General features: G+C 31.7%; 2 protein-coding genes across 2 annotated transcripts; both read right to left on the bottom strand.

Moving 5' to 3' along the window:
* Nucleotides 1-2,454: 2,454 nt before the first annotated feature.
* On the bottom strand, nucleotides 2,455-8,538 carry LOC133202526 (protein SpAN-like). Its single transcript, XM_061338364.1, has 4 exons — nucleotides 8,523-8,538; nucleotides 3,322-3,512; nucleotides 2,981-3,137; nucleotides 2,455-2,896 (listed from the first exon to the last, which is right to left on the bottom strand). The coding sequence occupies exons 1-4, from the start codon at nucleotides 8,536-8,538 to the stop codon at nucleotides 2,628-2,630; spliced, it is 633 nt and encodes a 210-aa protein (XP_061194348.1). The 3' UTR covers nucleotides 2,455-2,627.
* A 1,663-nt stretch (nucleotides 8,539-10,201) lies between these two features.
* On the bottom strand, nucleotides 10,202-11,616 carry LOC133202667 (protein shisa-4-like). Its single transcript, XM_061338524.1, has 4 exons — nucleotides 11,502-11,616; nucleotides 11,189-11,309; nucleotides 10,552-10,676; nucleotides 10,202-10,406 (listed from the first exon to the last, which is right to left on the bottom strand). Exons 1-4 carry the CDS (start codon nucleotides 11,548-11,550, stop codon nucleotides 10,222-10,224), a joined length of 480 nt encoding a protein of 159 aa, XP_061194508.1. The 5' UTR covers nucleotides 11,551-11,616; the 3' UTR covers nucleotides 10,202-10,221.
* Nucleotides 11,617-15,684: the final 4,068 nt, after the last annotated feature.

Genomic DNA, 15,684 nt, shown 5'->3' with positions numbered 1-15,684 from the left:
ATATCTTTAAAAAGCAAACAATTAGGTTTTTTTTAGTAACAACGATCTATATTTTCAAGCCTTTTACAATCAATTTTCCTCTTTGCTTTTTTACTTTCATTTTTGAAAGGATAGAAATACATGTCTGTTGCTATTTCAACAAGAAGTCTGTGAGTAATAACCCCGCTCTGATGTGAATATACGCTCTCATGAATCCCACCATATTGCATGTCTAAACGAAGAGTGTGCTAAAATTTCAAGCACCTGCAATGAGTAGTTGCTGAGAAAACTGCGACGAAAACTTGGTACGGACAGACGCACGGAAAAGCGTTTAGTAAGTTGACACCAGATTTGTACAAAAATTAATCCCACCATATAACATGCCTAGCAAAAGAATATGCTAAAATTTCAAGCATCAGCAATGAGTAGTTGCTGAGAAAACTGGAAAACTGCGACGAAAATTTGGTACGGACAGACGCACGGATAAACGGGAGGTTGACATCGGATTTGTACAAAAATGAATCCCACCATATGGCATGCCTAGACAAAGAATGTGCTAAAATTTCAAGCATATGCGATGAGTAGTTGATGAGAAAACTTCGACGAAAATTTGTTACGGACAGACAGACAGACACACAAAGGTAAAAAAGTATACTCCCCTCTCCTTCGGAGCAGGGGTATAATAACCCAATTAATTACCAATTTTTAATACTTTGTTTATCATGTTCATATCAAGAATCTACAAGAAAATTAACAAAAATGTAAATATAACGCACAGTTGTAGTTACTTTTCTACATACATTTATGTATGGTATTGCTTGAACTCAATTTTAAAGTAAATGATTTCGATTAAAGAAGATCGCGTTTCCCGAGATCTTTGAACAGAAAAGTTGTTTAAAAAATAGAACTTAGTTGAAGTTTTATTGCTTGACCTGATCTGTGTATAGAAATATGGCGTCATAAATATGCCCCTCTTGGCATGTCTTTTTTCAAAAAATGATTATTTGGGTGTTTGGTTTTTTTTCCCTATGTTGCCCAACAATTACTGTTAATATGAATAGTAAAAATAAATATGATCTTAATCTCATTCAAGACGTCAGTTAAATATCATAATCATTAGATATGCCTTTGGTTCAAGTTTCATTGCTATTATGAATAGCATCCATTGCTACATATAATATTAAAAAATCTAGACAAATACCTTTTTTTCCCAGCATGTTCATAAACCACTACTTAGATCCTTCATCGAACCATACATTGTTTCATTTTCTGTTTGATTCGAACATTTATTAAGGATACAAATGTTTGAAGAATGATTTTTATGCAAGACGTAAGGGTTACCGATTTTTGCCATTTTCCGCCATGTGTGTATGTGCCAATAGGATCGAGATGACTATATTTGTGGCAAGGTCTTTCATCCCTCAAGTCCAAATACATGCGCGGGATATTGCAAAAACAAAGAATTGACATCATGAACTTGACATGTTATCATAAGCATTTTTCAAGTAAAATGCAAATACATCAAAGGGAAAATATTAAATATGTATCGAGATATCATGTGAGACTAAATATATAAAGCAAGGCAATTTTCTTGAATAACTGATTTGTTTTTACTATTCATCAAACCTTACTGAACAAGAAAGTTTGGTTTACTTATTTCCCTTCGCTAACACAGCTTCTGTTGTGAACGGTCTCTGTTCGATTTTGAAGAGATGGATAGATTCCTGAGAGCTCATTGTTACATGACATGGTAGATCCTGGATTCCTTTTTAGGAGGGGACGCGCACGTTTAATTTATTTTGATAAGAAAATATATACCTGTACGTATACTTATACTCCATGTGTGTATAACGAACGAAAACTATCAATATTTTCTATCTTTATTCTTCATGGTGTTAATAATTTAATAAAACATTTTTTTATATTCAAGTTCAATAGGCCAACAATTATTAACAACTGCGCATTATGAATTTGCTTCATTATTGAATGCATATATTTAAAATAAAAGGGGTTTGTATTTCTTGCAACTCACCCGCTTGGTAAATTATTTAAAGTCCTAAATAAATCATATGGAATACATTGCACAACACAAAATGTCTGGCTGCAGCCAGTAATAGCAAATGTCTTTCTAAATCAAAATAATATTTGATAATGTAATTCATATTTAATTTCTTTACTTTTGATAGGTGTGAATCATGGCTTATTATTCCAATACCCCCCTTTTTGTGGCTTATATTAAAGTTTGCTTGTTTAGAAAGGGACATTTTGTTTGGTTGATTGTCTAATTAACGTCCCTTTCGAGAATTTTTCACTCAAATTGAGACGCCACCACTTGCCGGTGGAGGGCTGCTAATTTTTAGACCTATACTTGGCACTTAGGGCCATTGAGCAGTGAGGGATCCTTTTCGTGCCAGCGCCTACTATGACACGGGACCTCGGTTTATAGGGTCTCATCCGAAGGATCGGTCTCCATGTCTCGCATTGGGATTCGAACCTGCGACGTAGGGATCAACTCCTAACTCCGCGACTCTAAAGCAAACGCTCTAATTACTGCGCCAAGCGGGCAACAGAAAAGGACATTAAATTTTCCGTAAGTCAGTATATCCGCGAACTTTTCTAACAACCCTCGTATGTGTGTCATACTCTCATTAAAGATTTTGGCCTTGCACATTATTAGGTCTGAATTTCTTTAATGTAATTTTTAAAAACCTTGCACCTGTGGGTTCTGATCTTTTTGACTCGGATGTTGCTGCAAGATGTATGATTGACAGAGTTGTTCTTGTTGTGGGAGTTGCTGTCAACTTATTTATTGTTGTTATTGTAGCAGTGGACGTCAACGCTTTTGTTGTTGAAACAGTTCTTGTAGGAGTAATTGTCAACCTTGTTGCTTTTGAAACTGCTTTTCTCCCTAGTTTTGCTGTTTGCATATTTTTATTGTATTTGTTTATAGATCATAATGGTAATTCAACATGTTACATAAATAAAAAGTAAAGAATGATACCTGTCCAAGAGATATTAAAGCCTTTTGCACTCAGTCTTTTGTCGGATAGGAAAGAAATTCTGAAATGCTTCCCTTTAGTGTAAACGGTCCTTTGATGTATTTTACGGTTACTACATCCGTAAAATGCATTAAAGCAACATGGCTCGACCTGCTCAATCTGCAGAAATACTTAAGTGATAATAATCAGCATGCACACACCCCACCCCCACCCCCACCCCTCACACAGAGAGAGAGAGAGAGAGATCAGAGTACATGCAAATCGTAGTCGTTTACAAAATTTAATCATGTCAATGTCTTCGGCGCAAAAGTCCGAAACATTTGTGTTTGCAGAAGAATGTTACCTTAAGATAGTCGCCACAGGCAATATCCATGTCAAGAATTATAAAAGCTTCATAAGCATCATTGCGTCTTGTTCTGATTATCCAGGTGAAGCTTACATTGTTTGGATAATTATCAGGGTATCCAGGTGAGGTTATCTGACCTTCGTTTGTATGAAGATACTTCACAGTATTAAAAGATAGCAATCCATAATCTGAAAAACAAAAACATAAAAAAGCTCTAAAACAGCAATTTTTTGTGCAAATGATGCTAGCAAAATTCTCTATGAATTATCCTTACTCAAGGGTACGGCGATTATCAACTGGATCATTGGAGAGTACATCTTCCTTGTTGAATGACTGCTTCAGAAATACTTACCTAAATATATTTCGTTCTGTTTTATCACGGAAATATCATAAGCAAAGACTGATGTTTCACAATGGTATGGGAAAATTAGTATTATATCCATTATCATAATGATGCATGCTTTGAGCTTTCAAATATTTTTTGTCATCAATGCTTATTAAACGAATACTGCCAGTTTTGAATTTTGATTTAAGACACAAAACAAATATTTTGTTTTATACCTAAGGTCATCTGAAAACTGCACATATGAGATATTTTAAACATCCCGGAGGATTCTCCGAGGTACATCGACCGAACTTGAGACTGCGTCCCTTATAGACTCAAAAGAGTGACACCTTTTTATCCCCTCGCAACGGAGTTGCGGAAGGGGTATAGTAACGCGCTATGTGTGTGTGGGGTGTGTGTGTGTTAGTTTCTCCTGTGTATAACACAATTTTGAAAATCAACATTAACGTTTTTGTTCATTGCAGCAAGGCAAAAGTTGTAGTTTAAGGAAAATACTTGCAAAGTATGGAACTTGGATTCAGTTTTGACTCAGAAATCATTTATAATGATTATTGCTCAAATAAATTTACACTGATTAATAAAATTAATCAAACTGTTGCAGCAGTCCACATACCTCATGACAAAGGACATATCAAAACTCAACATGCTCACTATTAAAAACCTAGTGTCACCTTTTTATTTACTTTGAACTATAAAAGTATTCTATAAGAGTAAAATTGTGTTTCCCTTAAGGAGGTTGAATCCTGTTATCAAAAGTATTGAGAATTTTTTATCAAGTATATTTTTAGGATCTACACACATAGCTCAATTAAAAGTCAAAACACAAAACGAGGGTTAATGCCCTTCTTTTGGCGCTATGGAGCATTTTATGGAGCATTTTAAAATATGACCCTTTTGCACTGTAATTACGTCTGACACATAAATCAAATTTTGAAAGTTTTTCCTCCGTTATTTTTTATTCAAATAAATTATCAGAACAAACAGTCTCATTTCATCTTGAATAGACAAATTAATATTTGTGAAAACAAAAATGTTTCAAATCCTTCGCATGCTCAAAAAATGTCATTTTCCTGGCATTAAAAATTTAACAAGCAATAAAATCATTTGAAAGAAATGTCATTTTACTGAATTTAAGCAGAATAATTAAAATTGTATATATATTCAGAAAAGAAAATTAGAAGTGGGGGTCTGTGATGTTCTATATATTACTAATAAAGTATTAATTTTAAGCTTAAATTGGGGCTATTTTTTCTGGACTTTCAGAACATACATGTATTTGCTATATTTGTCAAACATGATGATAGAATTCATGACAGCTACAATGCCTAGATATTGAACATCTTAAACAAAATCCTCTTAAGTGTTCTTGCTCTTCTTCGTCTTTCAACTACAGTTCCGCTGGACACGTCATTACTGGCTGAAAATGAAGACCTTAAAGCAATCATTGTAAAAAGTCCTAAATACAGGGAGCTCCGATCTTTCAATTGGCGACAGAACTTTATTTCCATTATGAATTCTGTCAAACGTTGGGCTAAATATGTAAAGGAAGACCTGAACACTTTGTCAGAATAGATTAAGTGTTTTAGAAATATATTAAGATTCGTATTAGAAAACTAAGAGGGAAATGCGAACCATCTACCCTTCCGTTAACAAAATATGTGTTAAGTGATGATTCTGTATTTAGTTGATAGACATAATGTTTTGAACATAAAATAATATCAAACTTTATTTTATTTTTTAGTAAAGATAAATGAAGATCATTGATAATTATAAAACAGTTTTGTTGCACTCCTGACTGCTGTAAAATCAAAAATTAAAACCATAGAACACAAAAATTCATAAAGGCTTGGCAACATCAAGTGGTAACGAAATTGTGCAATATTATAGTCCAATACTTCATAATTAAAACACATGAAATATTTAAATTAGGCTTTATATTTTGAATTATTCCTTATTTATGTAAAAAAATAAATAGCTAAAATAAATATTTAGAAGACAAAATGTATTCTATGGTATATTTTCCTTCACACAATCATGTTAGCCACTGAAGTCAACCAGAAACATTCTACTCATCAATTTTTCTTTATATTTATTCATATTTGATCAGCAATAATTCTAACATATTTATTGCACTCCTAACCAAGAGCATGGGAGTCTTTAAAGTAGAGTTGTGAAGCAAAAATTACATCAGGACTTGTTCTGTTGTTTCAGTGAAGTTGAATTACTTGAATTTTATTACAATTTTTCAGTGTGTTTATTTTTCACATTCATAAAAAAATCAAAGAAAAGATAAAAACACATCTGAATTGATAAAATTGAAAAAAAGAAGGATTTTATAATAACAAAACTATCAATAATTTAGTACTAAATTATTCAAATAGATTATTATTGATTAAAGAATATTTCTTAGCATGAATAGAAGTCTTTTCATCGTATAACTTGGAAAAAATGTGTTGCACTTCTGACCATAGAAATATAGATCAGAAACACAGACAGACTCTGTAATAGATCTATTTTGGTAAAAATGTGCTTTGTGTCTTTATTTTCCAAAATTAAGTCAGATAATCATATATTGATGAAAGTTTTTTCAAGCTGGGGAGCAAAACATCAAATGTTGCACTCCTGACATTATTGGGTATGCACAGATACTTGTCTCTTATTAATGTTGCTTGTGATTTGTATAACATTTTTAAGTTTTAAAATTGTATATCAGTTATTCTTTTACACTTTGAAAATTCTTTTTTGACTTAATTGCATTTCACATTTTTAAATTTTTTTTTTTTTTTTTTTTTTTTTTTTATTTGGAAAAACTACATTTTTTTCTATTGCACACCTGACATGGTATAACATTTTTTTTTTCAACATTAGCCATGACCACAACCTGGCCAAACAAAAGTTGCTACAGACTACATTTAAAGTTCAATACTTTGAATATTATCAGGAAAGTCTTTATTTCCAACATAAACAATTATAATTTATGTCACAGATCTTCAAAAAATATTGATTTTTCAGAATGTCACAAAAAGGTGTTGCACGTATTTTTAGCATCATTTTTTGGGCAAAACGTTTTTGTGAATAGAGATATCAATGAGATATTTTTTTTAGCTATATAAAGACATATGCTGTGATATAGAAATTTATTCCCATTGCCTGTGTTTTTAGTGCAGGTTGATAAATATGTGTCTCGTCATATTTTTTTTTATTTAACCCTATACAATGATTAACGCTTTAAAATTTGAAAGTAAAGTATATATATATATATATATATATATATATATATATATATATATATATATATATATATATATATATATATATATATATATATATATATATATATATATATGTATATATAGTAAAGTAAAGTGTATATATATATATATATATATATATATATTATGTATCTTAAAATAAAAATAGTCCATATCAATCTGCATCATGAATTTGTACTTATATTTTTGATTGAGTAATTCTCCGTTTTTAAACACCTAAAATACATGTAACAAAATTCAATTGCTAAGGACCAAGGAGGTTTTTTTTTTCCATGTGCAATGTTCACAGTTGTACTAAGATTAAAATACATATCAAACTTACCATTAAATACTGTCTCCAAATTCTACATTTGCAGGGGCACACGTTGCACAACGAATAACTTCCAGTAATAAATGCTTCTAAAAGATTTTCTGAGAAACAACTGTAAACGTATCTGTTGTTGCATAATGTTTGGTCGTCCTTGTTTAAAGTTGTTCAAAGTCCTATAACATGAAAGGCCCGCCGTTTATTAGAAAATGTTCGCTTATATTTAAAGGTCCGAAGAGGGTAAAATGCTATAATCTTGTCTTAATCACACATTATTAAGAGAATTTGTTTCTTTCATATTCAGAAAGACTAAAGTGTTTACCTGGTTGTGTTCATTTTGTTGTTCAATATGCTCTCTTGGGCAAGTCTTGCTATTATTCCTTGTGTACTGTGCTTTGAGGGTAATACCCAAAATGTAAATCCCCCCTTCCCCACCTCAAGCGATTGCTTTATGTAAATTTTAATTCTGTAATTATGTAAACTTTAATTCAACGCAGTAAAATAAAAAAAAAAAAACAAACACCCTCTGTAATTTCTAGATTTCTTCCTTTATACGTTGACGTACACGTACACGTTTTTGTAATTTGTCTGATGAGATTCTTCAACGTGTACCTTTCGATCGATGTCTCTTTTTCAACTATTTAGTAGTTTTGTGACATCAGTTTGACCTCAATTAGTAAATAAACATGGTTAAATAAGTATTTATGAAACTAAACATCCTAAATAAGATACAACAATCACATCTTCACACATAAATTGAATAATTTTTATAATAAAAGCTACTTCACACGTACGTGTAGATTAAATAAACGCGTAGAAAACTTGTCATCACTAAAACTGATGACATAATACGCGAGAAATTTAGGGAATTTTTCTACTAGATGTACCCGTACACGTACATGGATGAAATCTCACCCTCTCTAATATACATGCTCATCCACATGATAAAATGAACCGTTTTCTAATTTGTAAAGAATCTTAAGAGAAAATAATTGGAAATGTAAATAAAGAACAATGAATGTGTGAAACATTCAAACATGAATTCATACCTGTATCAGCAATGGAAATGTAATGGTCGTCTTTCTCAAATAATTTTTCTTTTCTAGAATAAATTTATTGGCGGTTTCTATCATTTCCTGACTATTTTCTCGATTTTTCAATTTTTTTCAAATACATTTAATATTTTGTCGAATTTTCTGGTAACAATAAAAAATACATGTATTCCACTCTTGATTTTCCGTTGGACTTTCTGATAGAATAACCAACAACATACCTTTTTCTTCTGTCATTACGAATATTTGAAACGTAGTAACATCAAATTTCAATCTTATTGGCATCAAAGGAAAACCCTGTAGACTTAAACAATGCCAGCAAGGGGGGCCGGCTTTAACCCCCCCCCCCCCAAACATTGGAGGAAAAAAGGCCAGGGCTTATCAATGAGTTAAGAGAAGAGAAAGGGCTCTTACTGTAGAAGGCTTAAAAGCTTAACATCAATCCCAAGAACAATCTGGGATCCCCCGGTGAACGATGGTGTAATTGTTTTTAGAGAGAGAGAGAGCAAAAATAAACAATTTTGAAGATGTATTGTTTCAGATTGCAAGATACAATGTAACAATCACAAATTGAAAGACAAAGATATTGAGAGAAAAGACACATAAATTGCACAGATGGAAAAAAATCATTGTTAGCTAAAAACGAATAGAATTGTGGGTGAACACACGTAGATCTGAAAATGAAGAACAAATGAAAAAATTACAATAAAATTTGAAGCAGAAATAGAAAACACAATAACGTATTATGAAAATAAAATCAGTGAAACAATGACAGTCATTTCAGCAAAGAATGAAACACACGACAAACAGTGTCCAAACTAGAATCAAGAGTCAAAAGACTAGAAGAAGACAAAAGGAAACTCAAAAGTAACATTCAAGAGAGCCCTCAATTTCTCAAATCCCAAAGTCAAATTTACAATTAAAAGTCAATCAGTAGCGAGAGAGCAAGACTTAGATCTCTTTATAATAACCAAAGTAGACAAACTTGCTTTAAGTGTACTTTGCCAAAGACTGTCCTAATCATAGAAGCAGGTCACCATATCAGGGTAGGAACAGGTCACCATCACTTCAATCAAAACCTTTAAACTTTAACGGGTTGGAGATGAAGCTACTCTTCAACTTTCTCGGACACATCAGATAGGCCTGGTCAAAAGTAAAATTCATAAAAATTGATCTTCAGAGGGATAATCAATTAAAAACCAACCTTTGTGTATCATGTACATTTAACTACAAATAACAAGAAAAATAGGAGCACGTCTCGTATCAACACTGTTTACACAGAGGAAATTAGAATTTTGTCCATTTCGTTAGGTTTAAACCGAGGTCCCGTGACGCAGTAGGCGTTGTCACGATAAATAGCCCTCACTGCTCAATGACTCTGAATATAGGTCTAAATTTAAAGCCCTTCACCAGCAGACGCTGATCGATGCCTCTACACTGGTGAAAAATTCTCTAATGGACGTTAACAACATACAATCAATCCTTTATTATTGATTATCAAAGTGTAGCTCGTGCTAAAAAACGTTAAATTCATTTGAAATACAAATATCTTGAAAGGTAAATCATACCTTTTTTTTAATTTACCAAATCATTAAAATTTTGAAGTACAGTGTCCATGTGATTAATAGTTTCACATAGCCTTAAAACTAGCATGCTGTTTTGTAGCTGTTAAAATAAAATGCAGAGATTTCAGTTGGAATAATGATAAATATATAACCAGACTATGTACAGAATATAAGTCATTTTGGAACATTATTATATAAAGTGATATGATAGACCTCAGAAAATCTTTAAGTTTTTGTATTGTAAAAGGGTGAAAATATATTTTCATATAAACACCTGACTTCAAGCAGTAAATATGAAAAGAGAATTAATACAATTTACTCAGTGTTCATTGCTTGTCAAGATTATACAGATTAATCAACTGTCTTCCATCGAGCCCGGAAAGTGATGAAATTCTGACCCCGGTAAAGGCGTCAAATAACGTGGTGGCGGATCTGAGTGATATTCTGGTGGGCTGGGGTGATGCTGAAATTCGTACGGTGGGGGCTTTGGAGAATCATTGCCATAAATCCTTGAACACTCAAAACGTACATTTGTTGCATCTAAAATTATAATTGTATAAATTATCATTCTTCTGTACAGTTTGGAACATCAGCGGATATTTCCTAAATCCAAGATATCAATTTTGAACACTTTACTTATTTTTAGATTAAGTAATATTTTTTTTTTATGTTTAACTTCTCTTACCGTTGTTAATGTGGCGATGTCGCCTGACACGTGTTTTCCCTTTGTATACACAACAAACTACGATTCCTATGATGAGACCTACACATATCACTCCTCCTGCTATTGCTCCGACATATAGGGCCGTCCTGTGGATAAAAAGGCGAAAAATTGACAGATTAAGAAAAGTTTAGATTTAGGTTGTTTTCTATATAGTAACATAAATATTACATAAATATAAATTGGAAAGGCATTGCAAAAAGAAATAAGATATTTTTTTTAAAGAAAGTAGATAGTAAGTTAGTTTATTTTTGCTTATTGTAACCACTTGTCAACTGTTTGATTTAAAGCACCATTAGTTGCAAATAATCATTTAATACATAAATCATGCTCAAAACATTTACTAAAATATATGACATGAAATTCAGATTTATAATATTATGAACATTCTTCAGAAAAAAATATATATATTAATCGTTGCTTTTTACATATATATTTGGAAAAAAGTCAACACATTTATTTCGGTAACTTTCATCATGAATTTTCTAAAAGTTGCCAAAATTGCAGAAGTATGTACATGTATATGATTTTGAAGGACACTCCAGGGATCAAAAAAGGGTCAGAAAAGAACATTACAGTTTCTACAGCATATAATACTTACGATGTTAGGGCACAACAGTACCGCTCATAGTATGAACCACAACATGTGACGTCACAGTACATGTATTTAACACCACTTCCGCCATTGTAATTATAGGAACAATACTCTCCTCCCAAGCATCCTGAAACATAAATAGTCTTTATACATGTATTTGCTAATTTTTAATAAAAATTAATTAACAAAATAAATTCATCATTATGACTAATTCTTCCTAATATAAAAGAGTAAAAATAAAGGTGAGTTTTTTAGGTAACAAAATAATATCATTTCATTGGAGGTGTCAAAAATTTAGGAAAAAAGAAAAAATACTTACCAGATATGATTATCAAAACTTGTGCTAAAACAACATTTTGTCTTGTCATTCCGATATTTTTTGTGTCCCCATAATATTGTAAACAGCCTTAACAAACGTATGTACCTAATTTAAGTTAAATAATTATCATGAATGATGTCTGTTTAGATTTAAATGCCCATGTATTAAAACATTGATCAGATAATGGTTTTGTTTAATGCAGAGCTTTTGACGGTCAGACTGTCAGAGTTTAAAATCTTCGAGTTCATTTATTTTTCGGTGTTCATTTAAAGAAAAAAAATACCCATGGTATTTGTATTGAAATTTACACAACAAGTGTTACAAAATGTAGACTTAATCGGATAACATTTATTTACCTTTTTTAAACTCCTTGCCTCGACTGCAAATGTGGTTTTTATTTGAAAATCCCCGGATTATCCTTTGGGTAAATTACAATTAATGGAAGAGCCATTGCAACAGCTTCTTTTCAAAGTGAGCGTTTTTCATCAGCATATAAAACCAGAGATGCTGGGGTGCCTCAGGGGTCTGTTCTTGGTCCCTTCCTGTTTTTGTTATACATAAAGGATATAACTAATGATATATCAAGTAATATTCGACTGTTTGCTGATGATACTTCTTTGTTTACTATTATAGACAATGATAATACTAATACAACAATGTCCCTTACTCAAGATCTTGAAAAATAAGAAATACGTCCCAAGCTTGGGCTGTTGATTTTAATTGTGAAAAAACTGTTAATGTTGATTTTACAAGAAAACACTTAAGTTATCCTGGCATTGAATTTGGAAATGGAGGTGATTATATAAAACAATCAAAAACTCATGTTCATTTATGAATACAATTTCAGGCAGATGGTTCTTGGAATAATCATATATCAAATATATATGAATAATCATATATCAAATATATATGAAAAGGCATGCAAAAGATTGAATATACTTAGGTTATTGAAACACAGTATAGATAGAAATTCACTAATAAAAAATTCATTTTGCTTTCATAAGATCAATTTTAGAATATGCAGACATTGTGTGAGATAATTGTACCCAAAGTAATGCAGAATTGCTTGAAAAAGTTCAGATAGAAGCTTATTACAGGGCTTAGAGTAAATTCTTCCAGAACTTGCTTGTATGATGAACTAGGATGGGAACCATTATATCTTAGAAGAGAAAAACACAAACTTATATTGATGTATAAAATAATTAATGATTCTGCACCTGATTATTTGTATGAATTGATTCAAACCTTTTTTTCCAGTTCAACATGCATACAACCTAAGGTCTGGATGTAATAACTTGTATATACCAGTTTGTAAAACAATGTCTTACTATAATAGTTTTATTCCCTCAACTATAAAACTTTGGAACAGTCTTAGTGAGAATATCAAAAACTCTTTATCATTATCTATCTTTAAAGCAAAGCTTAAAAGTTGGGGAGTAACTAATAAACTATGTAGGTACTTTAACTTTGGTAATAGAAAAGAGAATATCTTACATTGTCAGTTGCGAAACAATGCTAGCAATCTCAATGCACATTTAAAAAATCATTTTTTTTTTAATCAGATGTTCAATCATGTCAAAAATGTGGATTTTATACAGAGGATACTGAAAATTACTTCATCAAATGTCCATCATATATTGTTGAAAGAAATTTATTGGTAAAAAATTAAATGATATTGATGTTGTTTTTGAACTCGACACTCTGTTAAGAGGAAAAAGTCAATAATCCTATCAAACAAACTGTAAAATATTTTCATATGTACATGAATTTATAAAATCTACTAAGAGACGTAGTTGAGTACACTGTAATATTAGATACTCTGTTGAACGTATATTTTTTTTTACAATATTTATATTAAAGCTGGAACAGTATGTAAATAATTTTTATAATACTGGGTTATCATCTTTTTTTATATATAATACTGATGAATAATGCTTGATTGTGAATCTTTATTTTTGTTATTATTAGCAAGTTTATTACCATGTTCAAGTATTAATATCAATGTCTGTGTCTTGACCTATTATACAAGGAGAGGGTGTGCATAGGCTTTGCCTGTTGCCCAATCCTTATTGCATTACTCAATAAAATATGTTTAAAGTAAAGTAAAGTGAGCGTGAATTTTTGATTTTGGCTTATGACATTGTACTTCCACGGCGTTCAACATTTGTGACGTCAAAATAAAACGCATATTTTAACCTTTTGACCCCCTGTCCGTATTATGGTGTTTTGAATGCCGTCACTTTCTAAGCAAAATACATGTGGAATGTAAATATCCCATACTGAATACGTTAAAAAAAAATTTTGGAGATAACGTAGCGTGACGTTATTACATATAAAATACGTTATTAATGTTATTTTTTGTGTTGTTGATGCTTTTCCTAAAATACAATTCTAATGCAATTGTTTTGTAAAACACATTTTGATTGGGTAATAAATTGACATTTGATGCAGTAAAACGAGCATTAACGAGAATGAAAGCTTTTCATTGTGACGTCATAATAAAGCAACGCAAAAACACAATGCTCCATGACGTATTTTATATAACAAAACTCAACAAAATAAGACATGGACATCAAATAAAAAGCATATATTGCATTAGAATGGGAATAACTATCTTTTAATTTGGTTTTTGCGACCGTTAATGCTGATTTAACGGTCGCAAACATCCGTTTTACCGGCTCCGCTTACGCGTCGCCGGTAAAACTCAGTTTGCGACCATTAAATCAGCATTAACGGTCGCAAATACCAAATTAGAAGATAGTTATTCCCTAATTTAATACTATTTTAAATCGTCAAAACTAATTTTCTATGTTTACAAGTTTAAGATGAAGGGAGAAAAAAACTAAACTGGAAAAGAAATCTAATTAATACGTTGAACTATTGTAGAGGGCCCTGGTGACGGAGTTAGGGTTCACTGGACGTAATGGATACGGATATATATACACTTGCTATGTTTTTCTTTTAAGCCAACTGTGAAATTGATTTTGAAAGCCATTTTTGTGTATATTCAGGCGTAGAAATATACACGGAGAAACTCGCGCTAAAGTGACGTCACAATGAGGCTACAGAGACGTTACTAAAAATATGACGATAAAGGGCAGCGAGAAATTCAAACATTGAGTATAAGCTTGGTGAATTTAAGCATGCAAAATGTAAATACATGTATAAGGATTGTTTTTAAGTTAAGTGTGAATTATTGGTGTGTAAATCACACATATTTGCAGCGTGCTTCATGAAATATGCCTACGTGACAAGTCTGTGTGATTTCCTTAAGCATTGACTCATTTTTTGAAAGATATAGTCTCATAACTGAAACGGTGTGTGTAAACAAATTGAGTAACGCGCGTTAGCGCGTTATGAAAATTTGTTTTCACACACCGTTGCAGTTATGAGACTATATCTTTCAAAAAATAATGATTCAATGCTTATATTTAAATTTTTTTAACTCCTTGCCTTGACTGCAAATGTGATTTACAATTTCAAAATCCCTGTATTATCCTTCGAGTAAGTTACAATGAATGGAAAAGCCTTTGCAACAGCTTCTGTTCAATGTGAGCGTGAATTTTGATTTTCGCTTATGACGTTGTAATTCCACGGCGTTCAACGTTTGTGACGTCAAAATAAAACGTATACTTAAACTTTTGACCCCCTGTCCGTGTTATGGTGTTTTGAATGCTGTAGGTTTCCACACACTTTATAAGCGATATACATGTGTAATGTAAATAAGCCCAATAACTGATTTTTTAAATAGTTCTGAAAACAATGTTTAAGTTCATTACTAAGTGTAGTTGACAAGAATGAAATCAAAAAAATAATTCAGAGAGTAACCTGACGTGTTCTCCGCTTAGGGTGACGGAGTTTGGGTAGTAGGGGATAATTATTTCAATGCCCAAACCTATAAAAAATTATTAAAATTGAAACAATGCCGATCTAAGTATGCAACAGTGATTTCTGTTCATCTGCTTGAATGTGTCTCCTGGGGGTGGAGGGAGGGGGGAGGTCATTAGTGTATTAGAGTGCCTATAAAAAAGATTAAAAGTCCTACAAATGCATTTCATACTTTAGAAACAAAGAAGTTAAATTGTGTTTCTTGTCTTTTATTAATATGATAAACAGAAACAATTAATCGGTAATTACATAAACTGTCAAAGTCTGTACAATCAAAATACATTAATTACAGTAA

Source organism: Saccostrea echinata, unplaced genomic scaffold (genome assembly GCF_033153115.1).
Source record: "Saccostrea echinata isolate AGI-Se365-2 ecotype Australia unplaced genomic scaffold, CSIRO_AGI_Sech_v1 ptg000047l, whole genome shotgun sequence".
NCBI classification, from domain to species: domain Eukaryota; kingdom Metazoa; phylum Mollusca; class Bivalvia; order Ostreida; family Ostreidae; genus Saccostrea; species Saccostrea echinata.
Note: the sequence above shows the minus strand (reverse complement) of the source record. Positions and strands in the feature narration are given on the sequence as shown.